The sequence below is a fragment of the Diplotaxodon limnothrissa genome, linkage group LG10, assembly GCF_057381915.1.
Source record: "Diplotaxodon limnothrissa isolate DT_005_m linkage group LG10, D_limnothrissa_male_GT1.1, whole genome shotgun sequence".
NCBI lineage: Eukaryota > Metazoa > Chordata > Actinopteri > Cichliformes > Cichlidae > Diplotaxodon > Diplotaxodon limnothrissa.
In genome coordinates this window covers 30,127,002-30,153,546 of record NC_140605.1, presented here as the reverse complement: position 1 = coordinate 30,153,546, position 26,545 = coordinate 30,127,002, and the positions used below count along the sequence as shown (strand labels likewise).

Here is a 26,545-nt window from a genome sequence, read left to right as displayed (position 1 = left end):
ATCACTCTCAGGGAAACTGATCGGTCACTCCTAGGTCATCACTTGTCAGTGATCAGGGTTACCGCTGTGTGTGCAGTGTGTTTTAAAGGTCCAAATGGGATGTGCACCATGGCATGCTAGCTGCAAATTACGCCAACACAACCCCTCCAATCTCCTTATAAAGACTCCACATGTCAGCTAAATGTGGACAGTGGCATTTTTGGTGAAAACACAGCACAGTGGTGGAGGGCTTGATTTGCAGCCTGGGTACCTTCCAGTCATTCAGCAACAATGTGAGAAACTGATAAAGTCATAAAGAAAATGATGACTTCGGGTTACTGCTGCTCAAGGTGGTTTTACAAGCTGCTGAATCATTTTCACATCACTGTGAGGAAGAAACACAGTTGGTGATTTTTCTGGAGTTTTTTGCACTTATCAGTGAGCCTCACATTGTCTTACAATGCAGTTGCAAAACCCAGACCTGCTAATTTACCACGACCTACACTAAAACCTACATTAACACTCCACATAATCTTCCAGTCTCTTCTTTCTGCTGCAGAGACTCCTTTTATTTCCTAGTACACACACTCATGTGAGAGCACACACACACTTGGTTTCTTAGAGATATTTTTGGTCTTTTTCAAAAATTCATTATCAATAATTGCAACTGTTTTCATGTCACAGCTTTTACATAATAAGGGTTTATGAAACAACTTGTCTTCATTTTTATTCTCCACATCACAGTAAACGGAGGAACATCAGAAACATTAGAGAAATTATTCATTTCGTACTTTTCAACTTGTCATATTTCAGCTGTAAATATTGATAAAGTGTCCGGCAGACATTCCCACAAGACTATTCAGAAAGGATGGAGTAAGAAGCTGCTATATCATGGCTGCAGCAAAATCAATTGTTATTCATATCTGGTGCTGTAAAGCCTTAGACCGCAAGTGTCTGCTAGCTAAATGATAAATTATAAATGTTATTTGTCAATGAAGGCTTTTAAGGTCATTTATTGTTTGTGCGTCATCATCCTTAGAATAACTTAGAATAACCCCCCAAAGATTAATATCAGTCTTCTTTCTGTTAAGTATAAATTAGGAGCCAGGAGATAAATACCTTAGCTTAACGTAATGACTGAAAACAGGAGGTTGCAGCATGCCTTCTTGATGTTCAGAATTATATCCTTACTCAATGCATCCATAATCAAAATCATGAAATATGCACTAATATTTAAAAAGTAAACTACAATCTGCCTCTGAAGGGAGAGACTAATGCTTATTGATTGTCTGCAAATACATACTAACTATGAGCGACATTGCAACTTGAAAAAGTGCAAACCAGAATTGAAAATGTTAACTTTCAAAGTAAAAGCTGTGCCTCAGCGCTCCAGTGAACATGTTAACATGTTTAAAAGGTGCAGCTTTTACTTTGAAACTGAACCTCCTCTATTTTCGGTGTGTGTGGCACCTTTCACATTTCACAACAGCTAACAGAGTAGCTGGACCGTGTTTGTAGACAAGTCCATCACATCCATTCACACTGCTGCCGTAGCAATATGCAATATGTCAAACCCATCACAAAGAGGGTTTTGCCAACTGGTTGGGGAGTACACATTTTGCAGAGCTACAGGTGGCTGCCAAGGGTTCACCGACTGATCCAATATTGTCATCATGCTGACAAGTCAATGAAACCTAGTTAGTGGACACAGAATCTGCAAAACCTCAAAAGAAAAGACTGTTCAATGCAGCTGGTGGATATGCAGATTTGATATGGTGTCTTTATACAGGAACGAGGGCTCATCGTACAAAGATACCCAGAGTCAAAACACAAGTTAGAGCATAATATGTTGCTTTTACATTTCTGCTCCTTTTAAGCTTAAAAATGTCCTGTGGTAAACAGCTTAGGAATACCCAGGGTAGGTGTCCATACATACCTTAGCTAACCAGATCCCAGCTCTGGCCAAAGAAACAAACAAGCAAACAAAGAAGCAACTTTTACTTACTGTGAGCTTGGATAGATTTATTTGTTCTCTGTGGAGCAATATTAAGATTGTTATCAGATTAATCATACTCCTATTTCATGCCATGCTTTTCAATGCAAGTTTGAATTCAAGCTGGTAACTGCTACTCTTAAACAAACAGTGAATATGTCTTACCCCATCAAAGTGCCATGTTATTACTACAAGAGTCACCAAAATACTGTAAGCAGCTTGGTTCTGCAGCCTGCTCTAATTGCAGTGTCCAGGATTCTCACACAGCTTTTAACTAACACATTCTTTAATGTCAAGTACATTTAACAACATGAATTAACAAGATACCTTTTCAGGGTGATCTTTTAACTTTGACTTAACTAAACTAAATTAACAAATTTGTAACTAAACAAACTTTCTTTTTGTCATGTCTGACAATGAAGCGATCACCTGTTCATATTGAACGTGTTCTCTCTAACTAGGAATATAGCTCTGTGTCAGTAGCTAGCAAAACAAAGATATCCTAATCTTTTGTTTTAGTGATCCCACTTCATCGACCTGCACATATGAATGCATGACAGGGATGAGAATCAAAATGTGAGAATGCATGTCTTTTAGGAGGATTATGGGTTGAGTGTGCCCATAGTATTGACTGGAAGGCATGTCCAGCGGTAGCAGATAGAAAGTGCAGCACATTTTCATCCAGGGTGTTGTGAAATCCTTCCTTGGTTTTTTTGTTGAGGCACAAAAGTCTTGCTGGTTAGGTTAGCAAACGATCAAACAGACCTTGTCACAACAGCGGCATTAATGAGGGGTTATGAAATGAGTAACCCGCTCACAAAAGAGCCACGCCAGAAAAGAAATGAGCTGAAAAATAAACTCACTTAAATTACAGAGCATGAATCAACCGCTCAGACTTATTTACTTATTAATAACATAGTCTTAAATAGTTCCAGCCCACTTTAACTCCTGACTGTGAGAAACAGCCATGAGTGCCACTGAAGGTGTCCCTCTCACCATATGGACGTGTTTTCATGTTGCATGTGTTGAAATCCTATTTTTCTCTACTATGATCTGGATACTGTGTGAGCTGTTGTGTTAAAGTCTCCAGCAGCACAACAACACAGAGCTGTTTGCGTAACTCAGACTTGTCTCAAACTGTCACTAACTATTGTCTCAAATCCAATTAACATAGCCAAATATAAACAAATAAATTAATGGATTTTCAATTATATTCACTGTATCAACAGGCCATTCAAAGCCACTATTGCTTTAATCATTTATTTTCCACTCAGACTGTTTCCACATTTGGCATTTCAGCAGCGCTCTGAGCTGTGTAAACCAAAAAATCTTTCTGAAACACTGCAGACTGCTTTGTTTTTGTTTTTCTCCTCTGTTGTTTGCACGTTTTTGTTTTTTTGTCACCTATAACTTTAATTTCATATGATCAATGTTTTCTTTTTTTTCTTCTCCACCTTACTCTTTTGCATGCTGTCATCGACTCTGTGTCTTGGTGCTTTATGTTTTCTGGAACAAAACAGCTTCCTGTCCCCAGATACAAAAAGGTAAGCCAATGAAATGAGCCCAGATCCCAACCAGTCCCTGCTAATCAATGCCTACTTTATCCTTCCTGCGTCCAATCCCAGTGATCCCCGACTGAAACGATCACCAACCCTGGCTCACATCCTCTGAGCTCCCTCTGATTCCGTTTCTTTGGAACAACAAATCTAATCCTGAGTGAATGTTGAATGCTTTGTCTGTATTTGGCCTGTTCTTCTGTAGATGCACACTGGTGCTTAAAGAATCAAGTCAACTAGTTAAAGGTGAACGCCTAGAAAACAAAGACAGAAGCATGTAAACCAATGTGGTGAATGACTACACTATAGTCAAAGGTCAACCAGTTTACTGACTGAAAGTAAATTCCATCTTTAAATGCAGGATGCTGTTACATATCATGAATCTGTCACGGTCTGGCTGGCAGACTGTGGAGATGTGGGAAAGGAGGACCCAGGCGCGGAGCTCTGTGTGTAGACAGTGCGTTTATTTAAAGTGTGGTAAATATAGATGCACAATTAATCCCCGTGCTCCCCAAGGCTCCCGCGTGTGTCTTCCAGTGGCGTCCGTGTTCGTGCTCCCCGCTGTCGTGACTCTGTACACCCTGTGCATGCTGCCCTTCCTCTCCACGTTCCTCCTGTAGGAACAAAATAGAGGCAGCCGTTAAACACTGACCCCCGCGGGCACACACACGATCTGCACTTCCTAAACACACACACGGACTTGGGAGTCTAACGTAATGATCCTGCGTCGGTGGGAGCGCCAAGACTCTCCTAAGTAGCTCTCCCGACAAGCCCTGATCAGCAGCAGGTGTGTGGCTTCGGGTGTGGCCAGTCCTCTAGCAGGGCCACACCCACCAGGCCTGAAGGCGCCTGTAAACAAGAGTTCAGACACACCTGCACCCACCCACACACACACTCATATCTACAAACATGGAGAAGAGGGGCAGCAACACCAAAAATACATATAATATAACCAGTCCATAACAGAATCAGTGTTATTCACATAATTGTATCTGAGTTAGTTTTTTTTAATCTACCTTTTCTCAACTGAAGTTCTACTACTTTTCTTAAAAAGCTTATCAGTAATAGTCAATTAAGTAGCTGGCTTTGCACATCTGTAATAATCTCTACAATCAGATTGTGCATAGGAAAAATGCGCAACCTGGTTGCAACCCAAAAGGGAAGTTAGATTTATTTGAAATGCATTGGATTGGTTGTGATCTAACGATTATTTATATTTATATTCACTTTAAAAAAAACAAAAAAACAAACAATGATGCTTCACACTCAGGAAAACAGTGGCTGTGACCACTTGCAACTCATTGTTGTCTTCAAAGTAACTTTAGTGCATCAAAACTGCAATAAAATGGTAATAAGACAGAGTCTGGTATCAGTTTGTGATTGAATAGGATCAAGTTGGCAATTATATGGAATCTGTTTGTGATAATGTGGCAATTAACTGATAAACTGTCAACAATTGCAACTCTGTTAGCAACTGCATACTCGGAAATTCACATTAGTCACTTAAAAGTAGAGTCTGGCCAGAAACTTGTAGATTTAAAATTGAAATCTAGAAAATCCTCCACAAATAGTGAAACAGATGCTGCAGGAATCAGATTAAACTGCTTGATGTCACAGGAGCTAGACAAGCTTGATTTTATATAGGAATGTAACCAGAGTGCAACCACCTCAAGTGGCCCTTGAAGCATTAACCCCCTTCTTTAACATGACTTTGGTTTAGCCCCCCAAGGATTCAATCAATGCTTCTCTTCCATCCATTCTGTTATCTGCTGCTCCTGGTGATTGATGCTTCCTCCACCTGCGTGTTAGCGGGCCAGTCAGATATGGTAATGAAGACATATGCCCCAGTGATGAAGAGGCTGATAGCACTGCAGAAAAACAAGCAGCCATGTGGGACATACAGCTTGGAGAACACACACTCAAAATAGACGTATGTTCTTAGTTCTTAGGCGTCATACAAAAAAGATGAAACTGACTTGTTGGATCACAACATCAGTGACAGGGGATTGTTATTTTATTAGCTACTTACCAGTCTTATCAAAATCAGTTTTAGCGAATGTGCTTAAAATGTCAGTGATGTCTGCAAAGACAAAAAAAACCTGCATTAAACTCACAATGATTCTCCAACTGTTTTTTATTTTTGACTTCTTCGACTTATTTATATCTTCCCACACATCAGCAATAACCTTTCACACCAAGACAACACAAATAAGACTCAAGTTTTAATGCTTTCTTTTTGTTTAGGTAGTTTGGCACTAAGTTTTGGTTTCACTGTCATGTAATAACAAAAACGCTAAAGCTAAAGAAAGTGAAATGATTACATCTCTAGCTAGTGTTTGCGCTCAAATTTAACACATACAGTACTGTGCAGAAGTCTTGTATTAGCTCTTATATTTTGCTAGAATTGCACTTCTGTGCTGACATCATTTGCCAGGCATGTATGTTGCTGTTTGAATATAAAAGTAACTCAGACTCGTTGGTGTAAATTTACAGTAGATCTAAAGTCTAAGGAGCTTGGAAAGAAAAGCGTCTGGACTTCTCTAAGTTGCTTGAAGACGTTTCACCTCTCATCCGAGAAGCTTCTTCAGTTCTAAGGTCAAATGGTGGAGAGTCCCAGATTTAAACCCTGTGGAAGTTTCCCCCAAGAGGGACAAAAGGACCCCTTAATGATCCTCTACCTAATCACATGAGCCAAGGTGTGAAAACGGGTGTAGGTCACAATCAGCCAAGGTTTCGGGTGAGCTCGTGCAACCTAGCCCCACCATATCATGTGATTTCCTGAGTGGGCGTTAAGGCGTCTGGGAAGGGATCTCAAAACTGGATTATAGATGGCAGACGGTGGGTGGGGGTGGATTCCCATTCATTTTCTATGGCGGTCACTTTTGACTGGGAACACCACAGATGTAACAAAGTTGATTAAAACACTCAAAATTTAACAAAAGAGGTGCTCACCACTTTTATATGTTCAAGTGTGTAGTGTTGAGGATGTCATAAGGTCTCGAGGCAATTGGATGTAAAACACAATATTTATGAGTTTTTAAAGTTGTAAATCGGTCGGTTTTAACCTGAACACGACAGGAAGGTGCAGCTATGTACACACATCTTATTTAAAGTCCACACTCTTTTCTTTTCATTCAGATGTTTTTCACAAATGCCAAGCACGACTTCTTCTGAACACAGATTCTAATGATCTCACCCAAAGGAACTCGACTTCATTTAAAATCATTTAAGGCTGTTGTTCAGGAGGGCTGTTATGAATGAGTGTGAGATGGGAGGTGTGTGGATACACTCCCATCTGCCTTTTGCAGTGGTCATTTTTCTCCAACCCCTCAGTAATTATGATCAACCGAGTATTCACAGCGTGCTCGCGCAATCAGCAGCATGATGCAGCTGTCTGTTTATCCCGGTCCAACCCCACAAAACATGCCTGAGCTCACTGACGGTTCAGGTGTTGAAGACAACAATAGAAGCAGATGAGGATGGCACGTCAGCCTCTCCAATCAGCTTTCGCTGTGCCATCTTAATAACTTGTTTTTGCAGGAAACACGGTTTAAAAGTGGGGCTAAATATCAGCAAGAGATTCCAACATCCAGTGACGCATATAATGATAGAAAATGAAAAGCAGTGAAGTGGAAGTTTCAGGGGAGGTTACAATTTTAGAGGCCGTTAAGCTTTAAGCTGGTTTCTGTTTCTACTTTTTGCACATACATAAAAGAAAAACTTTACAGTGTTTTTATTTCAAATCAAGCTTTTTTCTTCAGTGCTGACTATTTTACACGCGTAGTTCACTCAGGCCTCTTTGGCTGAAGGAAGAGAAAATAAAAAGGAAGATTGAGGAGAGGGGATCACGGCTCGGTCACAGCAGAGACTTGTGGTTGTTTCGTGTTGCCTTTTTCTGTAGGCAGCATTTTTTCTGTACATCTCAGCTTTTCCTTGCATTTGCATGGAGCATTATCTCTGCTATCTAAATGCACGTCTCTTTGTAGCATATAACAATTTATATAACAAAGTATATAACAAAGAAATACTGATATATTTATATATTTATGTGATGCATGTTTCTTGTATCAGTAGCCTTATTTATACTATGATGCATTAAATGGTACCATTTAAAAACTTTAAAAATAAATAATGAATTCCTAGCAGCTCAGTTCACCCCTCTGGCAGCTCACGACTTGGCTATCAAACCAAATTTCAATAGACATGGGTTATATTTATTTTATATTTGTGTGGGAAGTCATCGTTTTACCACTGCACTCTCTCAGAAAACAAATAAAAGCCTTTGGCAGTATTTGAATCTGCTTTTGAGAAACCATGAGTGAAAGGAAAAAGAAAAAAATAGCTATCCAAGAAGCTCCTTTATTGTTTTTTTACTTCTTAGGGTAAATAAAAGGTTCCCTAACAAGGTGTATGGCGACACCCCACTGTATAATAAGTATTCTGGTATATTTCAGGTGATCTGAATGGGACTTTTACATGTTGTCACAAAAAATCTGGATTTACACTGCAATTGCGTTAATGCAGCAAACTGATATAACTGCACATACTGCTGCCCAAGCGAAAACCTGTAGTGATCCCGTATGTGTCAGGAGTATCGGAGCAGTTGAGATGCATTTTTTCTAAACACCGGGTCTCTGTGGCTTTTAAAGCCCAAAACACGCTGCGCCAAAAATTGGGCCTCACCAAGGATCGGGTCCCCCGACACAAACAGAGTAACATAGTGTACGCTGTTAAGTGCCAGGAGGATTGGCAGGATTTATACATCGGGGAAACCAAACAACCTCTGGCGAAGCAGATGGCACAACACAGAAGAGCTACCTCGTCAGGCCAGGACTCTGCAGTCTATTTACACCTACAGGCCAGTGGACACTCTTTAAATGATGAGGATGTACACATCCTGGACAGGGAGGAACGCTGGTTTGAGCGCGGAGTTAAGAAGGCCATTTACGTAAAAAGGGAAAGACCATCTCTGAATCGAGGAGGGGGCTAAGGGTACATCTTTCGCCATCTTACAATGCTGTGATTGCAGCCATTCCCCAACTCTCTGTGAATGGTACTCATGGCCACTGATCAGTGGGTTTTGGTCAGTGGTTGTTGATCAATGGTCATGAGAATTTGCATAATTAAAGATTAAGGAACTGACCTCCCAGCCGATTGTCCCTTCAGTGGGCTGGTTTCAGTCATTATGCATTAGTCATTTATAAGATTGGGGGAACCTGCAGTCAGCTGAGACTGAAGAAGTCACTCGGATGAGTGACGAAACGTTTCTCCCACAAAACGCTACGTCCAGATGAACAGAATCAATTTTTTGGAGATTTACTTTCCTGGATGATTGAGAATGCATCAAGACATAACTGCACATAAATGCAGAAAGTAACATTTGGTCAAAATTAGAGTATTTTCCTTTCTATAGTTCTTTCTGGTCCAAATCAGATGAGTTTTCCCAGCAGTTTTGGTTTATTTTCACACAGACATCACTTCAGATCACATGAGTGTTCAGTCTGCTTACAGGGCAGCTGTGACTGATGAAAGATTAACAGGAGTGAAAGCAGGAAGAAGGTGTGCGTTCGGCACTCTGCCTCATCACCGTACACATGTTAGTTGTCTCCGATTGAGTTTGAATCCCATTCTCGCCACAAATGAACCACTCAGGAGTTTGTTTGGAACCACACTGAGGCCACCACCTCCAAAGGGATCTCAGATTATCGCATTCACATCTGCACAAAGGAAACCAAACCTTGAGCTGGATTTAAACCGACTAAACATCACATGTGTGAAAACACTGAGTTATGGTTCTTCTTTCATTATACTTCCAGCTTCATTTTGAAGATTAGTTCCTCGTGTGGATTTCTGTGTTCTTCACTTACCTCCTTGATCCTTTCCCAGCCTCATTATTGTGTTGACTGAGTTCACCTGTGCTTTTATATCCCTCCCCCTGCTGTGCATTTACTCTGCACTTTCTCCTTCACTCTTTGCCCCTTCTCAAACTGCACATACTGGATTCCTCTCCTCAACTCCTCTCTCCTCTCCTTGCATTTTAGTCCTTCCACCCTAAGATGTAATTGAAGGAGGAGAGGACGCGATATGAAGGGGACAAGATGAGGCAAAAGGGATTCAACAAAATGAGACCCTCTTGCTGTGGAGGCTCATTTTAAAGCAATGTCGATTAAATTTAGCATCTACCAGAGTGTTTTCATGAGGAGAAATACTCTCTGTCAGGTCATTGCCTAGCCTCTGTCTTGTTCTTGTATCATCTTTGTGACCTTACATTATAGTCACACTATGGAAAATAGCGATTGGAGATTGGGACATCGCAGTTATTGCAACTATATGCAATGATTCTCATTTCCTTTGCAGTGGTTGCTTTAAAGACGGCAATCAGTCTGCTCTTAGTCTTTTTGGGGGTTTAAGTTGGCACTTACATGCAATCTGTCTGTGACAATATGATGATTAACGCTTACAACTCTATTGCCATCCAGGTACACAAAAATCAGACCCATCCAGAACAGAAACTCGTGAATTTCTCCTCAAACAGCGACAGCAATTTAATTTCAAAACGACATAAGTGCTCGACAACTATGCTTTTATTTATTTATTTATTTTCTTAGTTGGCAACCAGTTGAGTAGAGTCCCCCACTGCAAAGAAACGCAGACTACACAGGCTGACTGAGACTGATTGTTGGCATTTCAGGGCTTATAAATTAGGCGATTATTTGCAGACCTTCTGCAGTCTGTCTGAGAATGTTTGCAGTCAGCCCGAGTTGTCCCACAACTGTTTGGACACAGTTTTCCTTCCACCAAACAACCTGTGAAATCTTTTGAGATCAAAAGCTGTCACCCAGATGTTGAGGATGTTGCACGTTCAACTTCTGGGTGACCTGTTGGTCACCTTGATTAATTAAATGCAGTCGCCAGGCAACAGGGCTTTTTTTTTTTTGCTGTCCTATTTTTACTCTAGTGTAATTGAGTGTATGGAAGCAGAAATCTTGGGTTGAATATCCACTAGATACAGTGATAGCCTCATAAAATTGACCTTTGCTCCAAGAGGCAGAGCAAACAACTAGCCAATCACAGTCACCGAGCAACCGCTAATTTTTTTGTAGTAACGGGCCTATTTTTAGTCAGTGTGACTGATCCGTTAGTGTTTTCTGTGCTGTCACTGTGTTTTTGATGATTTGCTTTTTAAAGAAATGTCTCTATGCCTGTTACTCATATTGTCAGGCATACAGTGTGTGAGACGTAAATGGTAAATAAACTGCATTTAAATAACAAATTTTATAGTCTCATCAACCACTTAAAGACACCTTTATGCATACAGAGCTTCGCCATCATAAAAATACTCCTAATGTAAGTGAAGGATAAAAATAATAGTAAAAACCTGACACATTGGATTAGTTATATTTATCTAGTCCACACAAAGTGGAGTTTAATACCATATTACGTGAGCAACCTTGTCAGCGACATTTCGGTTTTTGTAGTATGGTCACAGCAAATAAACCACGAGAGCGACGACAAAATCCTCAAAAGGCAGAGAAGTCTTATCCAATCGGAGCGTAAACAAATTAAATGTTGAATTGTTATGTAGACGTATCTATGTCTGTGTAATGAAAGGAGAAAGACCTGAAGGAAGCAGCACTCGTCTCCTTCGTCTTTCCCCTTAAACTGATTACATTATAACAGCAGACAATGAAATCTATTCCGTCTGGGCGTTCAGCGTCCGTTCTTCAGATGTCAGAGAACTAAGTGTGTCCGGAACATCAAAATGTGGACATGTTTATGAGAGTCAGCTAAAGAAATTAGTGTCACTATGGTTCTATTCTGTGACAGGCAGGATCTAAAGCAGCAGTGTTGCCTTATTAGAGACACAGTTGAGTGTGTCATTTTGCTGCCAGTAATTCCTGCTGAGTGCTGGGCTTGGTGCCGAGTGCCTCTATTAAGCCTGATAATTGTGGGAGAATAGACATCGTATTTGTTTTATTTTTCCATTTTTGGTCCATTAAAGAAAAAACACAGACGGGAAGCGATTAAAATAATGGTGCTAGGCTCATAATAAAGTATTCTTTCCTTTGCGTGATGGCTGTTCTCTGTGATAGGGGATCTTTATTGTTACTCAGATGAGAAATAAAAACTTTGTATTGCGTGATCCTTAGGCCGTGGGGTTTTTAAGCCTTATTGTCCTTTATTACTCAAGATGGTTTATTATTTGGGCTGGCTTTCTTTACTGTGAGTGTTTGTGTGGGATTCAGAAGCACGTCCAGGGCAAAGACAAACTGGAGATCATTATTATCTGTTTCACTTCACATGTTCTCTGTTTTCCGCACTATAAGGCGCACTTAAAATCCTTTAATTTTCTCAAAAATCGACAGTGCGCCTTATGTATGAATTCTGGTTGTGCTCACTGACCTCGAACCGATTTATGTGGTAAACAGTGCTCAAAAATGGCTACCGTAGTCAGGAGCCTCGCGGAGTAATCTGGGTCCAAAACTCCGTCTTCTTCAGGTCCCAAAGTCAAACGAACACTGCAGCATCACTGTTCAAAAAAGCCTAAATTCTATAATCTTTAATAAAACGATCAGTATTGCTGCTTTACCAGGTGTAACAATTAAGTTTATCATCTAGGCATCGATGAAAACAGAATGCCTTAAATTTAACTGAGTTAAGTTAGCAGGAAGTTAGCTCGCTAGTTTCCGCTAACTTGATATAGCATGTTCTGACTGAGAGATTTCTGAAAAAATTCAAACGTACAGCTCTGCTATCACTTCCAACATAAATGAAGACAGAAAACTAAACAGCAATGACGTTTGTAGGGTTACTGAAGTTGGGCTAGCGGGTACATAATGATGGGCTACGTGACCGCTAGCGACACAGCTATATTAGCATAACATAAACACAGTGAAGCTGGAGGATGAACGCTAACTTTTTTCTACTCGATAAAAGTTAACGTGAGGGTTCCCGATGGTTAGGGACCAATGCAATCGCATGGCAGGATGCTGTAAATGGACCAAACTTCAGTCAGGAGAACAACTGAGGTAATCCATCCACAATACGAGGTTAGTCATTCAAATTTGTAAAATTTGACTTAACTGATTGTGTTTTGTTTTGCTTAGTGTGCCTTATAATCCGGTGCTCCTTATGGTCCGAAAAATACACATTTATTTATGACCTTACATTTAATTATTTTCTATCATTTATGCACCAAGAGCAACATTAAATAAAAACTTGAGTAACCAGCCTTTGAATGTGGCATTATATCAAACCAAGCAGCAATCTCCACAGGCTTTAAAATTAAGCAACTGCAATTCCTTTAGCAGCCACTTGGGGCTAGCTTGAAAAGTGAGTCAGTGCTATGAAATTAGCGTGTTTGATGCTGTGTACAAGTAACAGTTATGCCAAACTTCACAAGAACTGGACTGAAAAATCAGTGTAAACAGGTCTGATGCAGAGATTAATCAACTTTGAATGTTTTGATGTAAGTCATCAGTATGTACAGAGGAGATCAGGAGAAAGAGGCTACAGTGGGTGTCTGAATCCATCTGTAAAACACGGTGGAGGCACTGTCATAGTTTGGGGCTAGTTATCAATCTGTGGTGTTGTGGATCTTCTTAACACTCATGAAATTATGAACTCGGAAAAGTAACATCAGATTTTGATCCATCTGGAAAGCATCTGATTAGCAGCAGCTTTATTTTTCAGCATGACAATGATTCCAAACACACCGTCAATGCAGTAACAGCATGCCTGGATACAAAAAGAAGAAACACATTTGAACACTAACAGTCATGGACTGCCTTCACTAGAGCCAGGCCTCCTATTTTTAATATGAATAAAGCCATGGGTCTTGGTAATTAGCATCATTGGTTATAAATCCAGTGAGCTGTTGTTGCATGTCGGATACTTTTCTCTCCAAATGAAGATGCGAGCTCATGACTCATCTGGTCGAGTGAAAAGGAAGTGATGCTGCGGACCTCTCCGTTTCCTCCACTGGCTTTTCAGCAGTCTTTGACATGTACATATGCATCCTCTAATCTGTCATTAATCTTATTTTTGGTGCAAACCCTTCACCATATTGGTTACGACAGAAACAACACGTTAAACAATAATTCTTGTATATTAATGACTTCATTAATATAGAGACTTTTTTGTGTGAAATGTATACTTTGAAGTCATTATAAGCAGCTGATATTCAGAAGAACTGGGGAATAAAAAGCACATTTTCAGATGGTTCAGGAACAAGCTGTAATATACTGAATATTACACTTTTTAAAATAAACCGGTGTTCGGCAATCACACAGGTGAAATTGTTTCTTTGAAGAGTCACAGATAATTTCACATGAGTAGAAATTTCAGACGATTAACTTTTGTAAGAGACTCCTCCTTATTTTCTTCCTGCATGATTACTAAACGACTACAGGAAGGACAATTTACGGCAAAAGAGTTTAGTTACTGATGAAAACCGCAGACAGAACTGCTGATATCAAGCTTATACGCCTTCCTATGAGCTACTCATTAAAATGTAGAAGAAAGAGCACCTCAAAAAACTAAAAAAAATTACCTTGGACTTCCTATTTTCTTATTTTTCAGTAAGAGATAATAGCCTTGCAGATTCAAACTGTAATGTCAAAGTAGCAATCATTATTAGACTGTACTTGTCCCGTAGAGGGGGATTGCTTTCAGGCACTAAGTGTGATGTTTGCTGCTTTAATCCATTTTGTCTTGGAAAAAATAAAGTAAAACTTAAAGCTTAATGAGTGGAAAACAAGCACATTTTGCTGATATTTATTTAATCAAAGTTCAGTCCTGATATTTTCTTGTTTTTCTGTTATGGATTAAAATTGTGATGTGTTTTTTTTTTAGCTTAAGGCAAAAGAATACATCTTTTTTTAAAAATGTTACCAGGACATCTTCTCCACTGCTTCGATTTTGATCAGTTCTAAATCTCAACTTTATGAACTAAATCCAGAGTTCAATTTTAAAGGGATTTCCATTCCTTTTACACATAAAGGTCAGTTTAGTCATGAGGATAGTCACTCAGACTGAAAATCTGATGTATAATATCCTTGGGGGTACTTCCTCAGGCCTCAAAACAACGCAGCAACCAAACTTTAATCATCTCGTGGATTGTGTCGTGCAGGATTCGTGCAGGCTTATTGTGTGCATGTTTTCAAAAGGCCCATAGATCAACCCACTGATCTGTCCACCAAAGTTTGTGGAAAATTAGAATTGAAAACTGCAAATAGTGAGAGTTTGCTCGAGAAGAGGAACCTGAAAAAATGAAAATAATATGGAATCCAGCATTATTTAGGCTGAATCCACCCTTCTTCTCACAAGAATTGCTATTTCTCTGAGTGTACTGGTCAGATTTTAATGAAACCTAATAACGTGAATACGATTTATGCTGATGTTAAAATAAAATATCCAAACTGCTGCTCAGCTACTTCAAGGACTTCAGTTTAAACTTTTATCTCAGGAGGAGTCGGCAGTGTGAACAGTTCCGTCTCCAGAGGAGGTCAAAGACGACTTGCTTGAGGTTTTAACTTCTTTGTGTTCGTACCGCATTTGATTCAGGAAACACTTTAGGTCCTTTCACTTCATGAAGCGGGCACCCACATGGTGCGGTGTTGTCCTGCTTTGGTCATTGAATGAGTGGCCTTTACATCTCCTGCTCTCTCTAAGCCTCATTGATTTGCTCTTCAAAGAAATAAAACATTTCTTTTTTTAGTAAGTTCCCTTCAGCATTGCTCAGCAACCTTCCAGCTGATGTGGCACTGCGCTGGATCTCTCAGGCACTACAGATTTTATGCAATGATTAAAAGTGTAAGAAGCAGCATGCAGAAGATTTTTTGCAGATTTCCAGGTTTCAGTAAGACATGTTAATGGTCTTCATGGTCTATTCTCATCCTCAGAGCATGCAGCTTTTACATTTTTGTGATTTTGCATATTTACATGCTAGTTTAGCAACATATTCAGAGATTTCCCTTTTACTGGATTATTGGATATCATTTTTCTTCCAGAGAGCAAATCATAATCTTTTGGATCACCTCCATAAAAAGCACCTTTCAGAGTATTCACAGACGGCCCCTTAGTTGGCTCTTTCCCCCCGTGTTTCATTTACACTGCAGTAATGTTCCAACAGCTTTGACAGCATGAATGAGCAACTTTGAGCACCTAAATAAAAACAATTGAAGTAACTGCATTAGTTGCTGGATTGTAGCTTGTTGTCTCACTGAGTATGGTGAATTTTACACTTTCCATCAAAAGAGCTCTTCAAACTTTTCTGAGACTATTAGACTGAAACTATTTAAAATGTTCCTTCAGACAAACGGTTGTATGAATTTTCAGTGCAGCCTATTTACACTTCATTGGTCTTTTTGACACATTGATCTACTCCGGCACAGTATGTGGCGGTAATGCAGAAGAATAGGCAAAATGACACCATATGACTCAGGGGACAGTAAGACTGCAAAACAGTGTAGTATGAATAAGATTTGAGTCATTCTGTTGCTGATTTACTGCTTGGTAAAAGGGATCCTAGCTCTGTTCCTGCTTTCACTCATCAGTAGACATAAAGTAAGCAAATGGATTTAATGTGGTACTGACTGTGATATAATTAAAATGCGGCAGGGTTCCGATAATTCAAATTTATAATGTTGCTGCAGGAAACATCCCAAAAATTTCAGAATTTTCAAAAAGTATCCCCTCCAAAAAGAGGTGTAAAATAATTCCAGTTTAATATAATTTAATGCTGCAATGCCCTGAGCTCCTTTAAAGATCCCTAATTTTTGGGAAATCTTCACCGGTGGAAATTTGACTGTCAAAAACAGGAGTAGTGTCCAAAACAAGGAAGTGCTAAATGTCATTTTTATTACCATGATTCTTCTTTTCTTTCACAGGGGCTCAAGCCAATGGACCACAATGGGCTGTCAGATCCCTACGTCAAGTTGCACCTACTGCCAGGCGCCAGCAAGGTGTGTTTTTTTGTTTTTTGTCTGTTTCCTTTAAAACAACAGGCTTGCACATTTGTCACCACACAGCCTGGTCAGTATTGAGTTTGCTTGTTCTTCACTGGACTTCCTTTTTCAGGTTTGCATGCAAACACTAGCTCGCCTACACATACTGCATCTGTAATCATAATATCTCATTTGTTAATTCTGTACACAAAGAAAAGAAAAAAACATTCGTCACAAGTATAGAGTACCCTGACATCACCCGTTAGCTTTGGGCCTGTCGTTTTCAGGGCTTGGAGCCGCCTTACCCCTGCACTCTCAGGTCATGTGACCAGTTGCTACTACATATACAGCAATCTAAGTTGAAGCTCAGGTGGGACTGAGCATTCTTTATTGGTGCGCCTAGGTTATGGAATCAATTGTCTTTGCACATTAGACAGTCACCTACATTCTCCTTTTTTAAAAACTAGTCTTAAAACACACTTGCACTCTCTGACTTTTGACCCAGCATGTGACAATGGTCTTACTTGTTTCTGTTGTTTTATTGTGGTTTGTTTCTGCTTTTATTTTATTATTGTTGTTTTTATTCTTCATCGTTGAAATGGATTTATTCGTTTTTATTTACAGCACTTTGCTTTTAAAGCACTGTGTAAATAGAGTTGGTATGGTACAGGATTTCTCTAAATCTTTGAAAGGGAATGTGAGTTAAGATCTCAAAGAAATTTAACAAATCGTTCTTTTTCTGCATAAAATGTTTGTTTTACAGACGTTTATCGAGAGATCTTTGTTTTTATGAAACTGTTCATTCAAGCATTCAGGATAAAGTGGCATTAGAGCATAAAACTTAATAACACATAAAGGAACAAAAATATACTCCCTATAAAAAAGTCACAAGTAATTAGCAAAGGGATGTAAAATGTTGCCTCTATAACATAGTCGCACTGCAATACTATATATGAATACTTCTCAAAATGCAAATCCCTCTAGGTCACAATTTAACGTTTGCAAACACACAAAGGAAGAGATAACACGAGCAAGCAGAAGAAGTTGTGATGAGAAAGAATAAAAAGAGATTAACAATGACCACTCTCTGCATTTCAAGAATTACAGAAACAGATTTTTTTTACACTCTAAGCCGATCACGCTTTTACACGAGCTTTGATGGGTCAGCAGTGTTCCCTACTGCACATACAGTCTGTCCTGAGGCATTCTTGTGGTTTTCTCAGACCCGCAATAAAAGGAGACGAGGTCTAATAATCTATTTCATGATTCATGGAGCACCGCAGTGTGGATATGTCAGCGCAAGGCTTCATCAGTGTAAACATTAACTGACTGACCTAACGTACCCGCTTACCAGTGACGTGCTCTGCTTTTAAAGCTCTTGCTGATCTGCTCAGAGTCGCGGAAGCACTCGTACAGGCGTAAGATTTAAGTTTTAAACTGTTGCAGAAAAGCTGTTGGAGCTCTCACAGTTTGCAGACAAAATGATCTCAAACCCATACATATAAATTAAAGACTGAAATGTTTCAACACATGAAATGACTCACCGGTTGTTTGTGAGAACTGGTGACTTCTTTAACTCTCTTGCACCTCACAGTCGTCCTTGAGGGTGACGTAATCCTTTCATTAAAACTATCAAATCTTATATAGATCCTGTGAATACGTACATTCTACAAAAGCAGCTTAATGAAAGCCAAAGCTGTGATTATCCAGCTATCTGACTCACATCTTCCTTTCTTACAATACCTTTTCAAACTCATCTCTGTTGAAATGACCTTTGTAATTGGCTCTGCTCTTGCTGCGTAACTTCAGCTTTGATTTCACTCTGCTGTTACGTTTGTAGTTATGTCTGTGTGAAAGAAGGAACAATGTGAACTTGGATGAAGCTCATGACCTGGTCCTTTGGGGGATTCTGCAGAAGTTTAGGGCCATCAGATCTGTGTCTCAGTCCTTGACACAATGTCAAAAACTATTTTGCTTCTGGCTTCTGCTCAGGAGGTAGAGCAGGTCATCTACTAATCATAAGGTTTGTCACTTGATCTCTGGCTGCTCCAGTCTGCATGCCAAAGTATCCTTGGATATGTGATAGGTGAACAGTGGGAATGTTAAATAGAAAAGTGCTTAGGAATGGGGAAGTTGTAAAAAAATAACTGTGAGGGCTCCAGTAGAGTAGAAAATAAAGGTGCAGTCCATTTTGTGGGTACTGGAATCTGTCACTGTTGCCGCTTGTCCCCAATCCTGTTTGTGATATGCAGGAACTCCAGTTAGTTTCCACTTTGGGGTGAGAGTCAGCACCTCCAACTCTGGGGCTATGGTCCACTGCAGGAGAGCAGTGGATGCTTGCTCTGTGTTGGGTGGGAGGTTTCTGGATGATGGATGTAGAAGCTGAAATGAGTTTCCTTTGTAGAGCTGCTGGTTTCAGCCTTTGAGGCATCTCAAGGTCCACTTGGGTGCAAATGACGTAAGTTTTAGTATCACAGTGAGGCAGATAATGCCCATAGATACATCCCAAGTTTTTGTGACCATGTGGATTTGACAATGAGATATTAGCTTACACTTCGCCAATAACGCATGCACCCTTCAGGTGGAGTTCAAGCAGATTTCAAAGAGCTGCAAAGCAAATAAATACTCATTCAATTCAATTCAATTTATTTATACAGCGCCAAATCACAACATCAATCACCTCAAGGTGCTTTATATTGTAAGGTAGACCCTACAATAGTACATACATCCATGCTGTGTACAGCTGTCTGTATCTGCAAGTATAAGCACCACTTTGGACATATAGTGAGGTGCTCACAGTCATCAAAAGGAGTAAGCTGAGGAGGTTTATGCTTTTGATCTGGATCATGGGCACTTCCTCTTGGAGGTTTTCTGGGTCGGCCCCACTGGGGGGAGACCCCAAAGTGAGCCCAGAGGTTTCTGGCCCATTGGGATCTGCCAGGAAGAACTGGACAACATAAAATATCTGGTTAGCATGGTGCTAACGTGATCATACTTTAGACAAGCAGGGATGGATGACTAGATGGATGGTTTATGGATGGAGTTATATGAAAAAAGTCATAAATAGCCATGTAGCTATTGTACCACCAGTAGTTAGAGGAACACTACTTAACTATTGTTTCCATCAGGTGTTGATTTCCTGGGAAAATTCTGTACTTTCTGATATTTAAAGTACCATGAAAGACGAAAACACAGAGCTGACACACAACTGTATTGAGTTTGCTCAGTAACAATGAGAAACTGTAAACGATGAACGACTTCTCATCTTCCTCCTATAATGGTCAAAAAATAATCAAAATCTAAACACATGAAAAAGCATCTTAGGGCTTCAACACATAAGATTCAGTGGCACCAGGGTAAGGGCATGTTGTGAACTCCTATATCCGGCTGTCGGTGGACATTTTTGACGAGTTACTTTTGAACTTGTCTTGGGAGCTTTTCGGGCTCAGTTTTCATCAGTGTAAGATTTGTTTTGTCAGCTTCAGCATTAGTTGAGCTCTGCTGTGCTTTGAGTTGATTTCTAAAGTTGATTGATAGTTCAAACTTTGTGCTTTCCACTTTGTGTTACACAGCACGATTTATTGAAGTGTGCAGGAGCTACTTTAGTGTCGCATCATATGGCCTCCTGCAGTCTGCAGACCGTCGAAGAAGTTTGTACCTTAATGAGAGTTAATTACAGTCACTGACAGTCACTCCTGTTCAGAGGTTTTCTTTGGAAAGGACCACACTGACAGATAATTTAAATTCTGTTACAGACATGTTGTAGGCATTTTACCAGAAGATAAGAAAGAACTTTTTGTTTCTAAATGTTGATTCATACCTCTTGCAATGTTGCAATGAAAAGATTACTTATAGCTACTTATAGCAAGATCTCACCTAAATGCTGCATCAACTTTTATATTAGTCTACATCTTACAAACTATCTGGGATAATCACTGTATAGACCAGTGATAAGCACATTTGGAAATCTGAGAAGTAAAGCCAAAGCAGCAGTTACTAATTATTCTCTTCAGTGGTTGCCAGTTCAGTGACTCTTTTCCAGTCATTTTGAATAAAGCTTTGGTCATTTAGTGTCAGAAAGGAGGGTGTGCTCATTGGCTAATGACTTGTGATTGACAAGTTGTTAGCCAATCAACGTGCAGTGTCCCAGATACACCCTTTACTCAATGTCTCCTGTTTCAAAACCTCAATGAAGCTTTATTACGGTACTTCACTAACCAATGACATCATAATAACTAAGTCCATGTTTTATAACAGGGACTGTTGTGGAAGGCCATGCACATGCACAGGGTCCTCCACAACAGTCCCAGTTTTCCATGCAGCCTCTTAGGGAAAATTAATTACCCATCCCTGTTTTATAGTGTACATGACGCGTGCATTGTCAGGTTTGACATTTTTTTTAACTCGGCTTGTATTATTTTCTATTATTAGACATGAGTCAGAATTGCATTGCTGAAAAAAGAAAAGATTGCACTTATAGTTATTATTTATGAGCAAACATATATTTTACGTGAGTAAATGAACAATAAATGATATGAGGCAGTGAGCTACACTGTGGTCATTAATCATCTCCATCAGCACAGGATTGTTTCAGCATATCATATCAATAGTGGAGAAGCACGAAATGCTTTCAGCATCCTAAAATGCAAATGTCTGCTGTTAGCTTAATGTAACATGTATGCTAAACATGTCTGAATTTCCACTGAAGGCTACTGTACACAGAGGAGAGAACAGCTCTGCTTTTCTATTTGCTTATGAAATGTTTTCATTATGAAAGTGTAAAGGACTATTTTTTCTTGTTTGTCAGAGCTCAGGAGAGTCATGCCTACAGGGGTGTCAGCGCCTCTGAAACTGGATTTGTGAAATTTTGGAGGAGTCTCTAAATTACTGACAATGCGCTGTCTTTTGTCCATGCACTACTTTTCTGCATCTTCCTTTTGTATTGATAATGAATACAATTAGGTTGTTATCAGTGTATGACTCATGCATGAGGGTGATTCATCACTAATTTACTAATTCTGTTTTTGCCAAGCTTGGTTTTCCTTCTCAACCTTTTGTGAAACCGAAAATAAAATAGTTAACTAATGTACGAACCACAACATTCAAAACAAAGGTGTGCTGCATTTTACACAGGAGGGTGCATTAGTAAACTGCTCTCTCTATAGGAGCAATAATGGTAGTACTATTATTTCAGAAGTAATTAGCCTTTCTCTCCTCACGCTTCACAGAGGCAACAGCAGCTACTTTGTGTTTCTTGTTATTATTTGTATTCACATTAATAGAGATTGCAAAAATTCAGCGCTAAATCTAGCACACTAAAAAGATTGTGTCTGTTTTTTCTGGCTAAAAAAAGGGAAAAATGGAGAGGATCGTTAAAGCTATGCTATAGAGTATTTTCTATACCCCCATGCCAACATGCACAGATGGCAACTTGTCGTGAACAGCAACTGATTTAAGTTGAAAGTGTCACATCAAGGAGTAGCCATTACTGATAAACACCTGAGAATGTAGTTCAATCATGATCTAACACGGTCAGAAATTGCATTGTCGCTGCATTCAGATTGGTCCAACTCGTTTAAAGCAAAGACGGGCCCAACAGATCAGAGACTTCTTCAGTAATAGATAAGGTTTTCGATACAGACACATTTTAAAATAATACTAACTATATTATACACTTTGAAAAAAAACGAATACCTTTTAAATTGTTCAGTGAGGATTACAAAATATGCGTATTATACAAGCATGTATAATGCCTGCTTAAGTGATAAGACTAAGTGACTTGTAAAATGGACTATTACCATTCAGAGATCTGACACAATGTAAATAAAAATAAATAAATACAAAAATAATCAATTTCTTCCAGTAGTTATCCCAAAATATGAAAACAAAAATCACGTTTTCATTATAAAAATTCCTATTATACTTTTTTCAAGATGGAAAAAAGGTAGTTACCAAATCTGACTGTAATAATTTGAGTGTAATAAAATAATAACTACATACTGAGACAATAGCAAGAAAATAAAATTACATGTCTCCCTCCTAATTACATTTTACAATGAAAAGCTTCATCAGTGTGACAATGTTGCACATTGGGATTAAGTAATAGCAGTTTTTCATATTCATATTCACCATACAGTAACCATAAGTGTACAGTAGGCTGTTATTTTAGTTGATAATATTGCCTTAAGGCTGCACAAAGGCTACTAATTGAGAAAACTAATTTGATTGATTTAATTAATTAATTAAATTGCTTATGATTTGCCCATGAATCTAATAATTTTAATGCTAAATACCCATAGTAGACCTACAAGCATTAGAAAATTGAAGGTTTAAAATTGTCACCAGGATTAATTCGTTGGCTACCACATAATTTTGTGATTTAGATATTTAACCAAAGACCAAAGTGTTGGAAGGACAGATGTCCCGAGATCTAAGGACCGGTCTGGAGAGCCAGTACCTGCAACCCTGTTGCCTTCACACTATGATTTAACACACCGCCTGAACACCAAGAGCCATTCTGTTGGGATATTCTGAATTTAAACTCTTAATAAAACACTCCAACTAAAATGAGTCTGCTATCATATCAGCCATGCATGTGAATGCCATCTCAGCTACGACACTTTGTCCACTGTGTGCTCAGATAGCGTGCAGTCTGCACAAACATAGTGTTTTCCATCTCTTCATAACAAACCCGAATCAATAACTGACTGCTCCTGTGTGAGGATAGCGAGGCGATGGTGTTGAACTGAATTAATTAATGCTTTAATTCTTGTGATGAGAATCTCAAATATGCCAGTCGAGTGAGAGAGAACCCAGGGCTTGAAGACTGCAGTGAAACAGTAGCGTAGTAATCGTCACACAACACATGGAAGACTTGCATAAAACAAATCAACAGTCTGCCTGCTGCTTGTTTGAATTGGAAAGTTCCTCCCCTTTAATCGTTTGAGTTAAAGAAGAACTGTGCCAACTGTGGATGTCATCTGTGATCATATCCATCCAGCAGATTTCATCCAGAGAAAGATCTCTCAACAACTAGTGACCAGATTGCCGTGTATATTCATCGCACCCTGGAGTCGATTCAAGTGATTTGAAGCTTTGAAGCAAATTCAGTGTGTTTTTTACAGAAATGCTTCTGTTTGGTCTCAGCAGCCGCTTGTGTGCTCTTCGTTCTGCAGAGATAAACAAGAGTTTAGAAATATCATGTACGCAAACTGTGGTTTAGAATTGCTCCTGCAGAAGAAAACAACATATGCTAATGTCAGGTATGAGTAATCACTTTCAGTATTCCAAGTGGCTGCATTAAAAATATATGTATTGGCATCGTTAAGTACAGGTAGAAGGCCTCAGTACTCATTAACAGACGTGTATCCAAGCCTAGCCTGAAATGTAAAAATACTGAATTTTTATATTGTAGGTCCTTCTTAACGAGGTCTTGGATCATTATAATTATAATACAGTTAGCAAATTTGATTCAGTGGTACAAGGATAAAGCAAATGACCAATTATATCAGGTAACCTGCTGCATACTCAAGGATAATCCACTGGCCAAAATACAAAGCATTGTACAACAATAAATAAATAACATAATTTAATGTTGACTAGAGACATTTTTAAACTTCGGATGGAACCAGCTGCTAATACCAATCTACTCTCTCTCACTGACAGGAGAAAACCTTTCTCATTACATTTCAAAATAAACATCACAAAGCGCTTCACAGCAAAAATAGCAGAGCATGAAAAAATTCAAAGCAAGTATGATACAAATTATAAATGTAAAGTGATGATGATGATGATGATGATGATGATGATGATTATTATTATTATTTAAAGATTCAGCAAACACTCAACTTTAAAAAGTGATTTGAAGTTTCTGGCAACTTTGCAATGGTTCAGGCTTTACAGGGTAAAAGTACCGTGCACCCCAGGTTAGAACCCCCATGCAGCCCAAGCCTACCTCAGATATGTGCTATGTATATATATATATATATATATATATATATATATATATATATATATATGCATGCATGCATGCATGCATGCTCCCCGGGCGCTGCATTGGTGGCTGCCCACTGCACAACGGATGCTAATGTTTTTGTCACTTTTTATGGAATCAAACTTAAAGTAAGGTCAGTGCACGCTCATACTCTCTCCCGCACTCGAATGTTATCCACTGTTGATCTGCAGACAGCTGTTGTCAAGAACGTCGCACTTGCTTACATCACTGTCATGAGACATTCTCGCAAAAAATCACGGTTTTAGTAACGCAGTAACGCAGCGTTCCTTCGGGAAAGTAACGGTAATCTAATTACCGTTTTTGCAATAGTAATCCCTTACTTTACTCGTTACTTGAAAAAAGTAATCGGATTACAGTAACGCGTTACTTGTAACACGTTACTGCCCATCTCTGGTGTCAAGTCTGCGTCTTCGTTTCTTGTTGTATTGTGAAGGTCCATGTCTCATGTGAGTGTATTCTGTTTTGCTTGGGTCTCCCTCCTGTTTCCCATTCCCTGATTACGCCTCAGTGTATTTAAGCCCCGTGTTTCTCTGTGTCAGTGTTGCGTCGTACCCTCAGATTTGCCTGTGTGTTGCAGTTATAGCTTTCACGGTTTAGTTTCTGTTTCATACCAGCAATAAAGCTGAGGTTTTTGAGTTTGCCATTTTGTCTCCACGAGTCCTGCATTTGGGTGACAGATCCCAGTGGAAAAGGGTTACATGGAGAGGAAGGTCAGACAGCCCTGAACTCCATGGATCTCCTGAAGGGCCCAGACTGTCTCAGCACAACACTGAAGCTCTGATCTTTCAAGTTGACACCAAAATGCTTCATATCTTTAAAGAAACTATTAAAGAGAAAGATAATGAGCTGCTTAGTTAGTTAGAAATAAACTGTGGACTATTATAATAAGCTGAAGTTATTTGTGCCCAGTTATTTATAAATCAATACCGATTATCCATTGCCTACTCCTACAAGTTTGTGTAATCAAAGCAAACATCTGTCATGCTACTCTTATCAAACTTTTTAAACTATGTTTAAAAAAATCAGATACTCAAATGTCCTTGAGTTTTTCCTCCTTTTAAAGCAGACTTTGTCTATCTTTGTACTGCTGATTCAGAAAATGTAACTGGGAATTGGTTTGAATAACTTCAAATCGAATTTTTTTGTTGCTTTTGTCTTGCTGCCACATACTTTGAACAAATTTATGCCACCTCCATGTATCACAGTGTTAGGAGGTTATGTTTATTTCATGTATTTCTGTGAAACCGGGTGTTTTCTGCTCTGTTACATTTATTCAGACTGGAGAGCGCAAAGTTAACATGAGTTGAAATAAAATGGAATTTTATTTCGTAACACACTACCCACTTGTGCACCACTTCAGCCTTCACTTCTTTACTTTTACAACCGCTACATTAAGGGTTCACTACTTCCTGCTCAAGTACTGAATATTGGCACTGTAAGAATCATCCAATCAGAGGGCTATTTCTGGGGAGACTGGACTGTTTTTGCCCCGCCTGCCAAACTGTTTCTACCCCTCACTGGCTATTTCTTCAGATGCTGACAGAGGTCAAGATGGTTACTACTTATTATGTAAAACACTGAAAACACTGGCTTTGGATCACTCTGCATGCCATCTGCTGCTCCTACTGTCTATCAACTCTGGCCCTGCTGATGAAGCGGTGTGCTCCATTTTCTGTGAATTCATGGAGTTTTTAGCCTTTAAATGTGCTTTCTGAAGACTAGGCAAATATCTTTAGGGTCTGACAAAGGATCTGCTCTCATAGTGTCATACTGTCTTGTATCATTTTCCACTTGGAGTTTATGTAAGGGGTTTTCCATTGTTTATATGTTCTGCCGAGGGCATCAGCGCTAATGCCAACTATCCAACTCCTTTCATGTTAATCGCATACATTTATATGAATATGTCATGGATTATTTGACTGCAACGTCAAAAACTCTCCATGAGGGCATGCTGCCTCGTGGATTTGTCTCCTGTCTCATCAGGCAGCATCACAGATCCCTCTGCATTTTTGTGCCAGTAAAGCAAGATGCTGTCACCTTCTCCCTCCTCAAAGAT

The 26,545-nt window shown here is 39.3% G+C and overlaps 1 protein-coding gene across 4 annotated transcripts in view; it reads left to right on the top strand.

Moving 5' to 3' along the window:
- Window positions 1–26,545, top strand: part of doc2b (double C2-like domains, beta) — a 180,008-nt gene that overhangs the window by 94,353 nt on the left and 59,110 nt on the right. For 2 of the 4 annotated variants that reach the window (XM_085364703.1, XM_085364705.1), the window contains exons 3-4: window positions 3,493–3,516; window positions 16,419–16,493. In XM_085364703.1, the coding sequence (XP_085220829.1) occupies window positions 3,493–3,516; window positions 16,419–16,493 (99 nt within the window). The remainder of the gene's footprint in view (window positions 1–3,492; window positions 3,517–16,418; window positions 16,494–26,545) is intronic. The other 2 variants (XM_085364704.1, XM_085364706.1) reach the window with 1 other exon arrangement.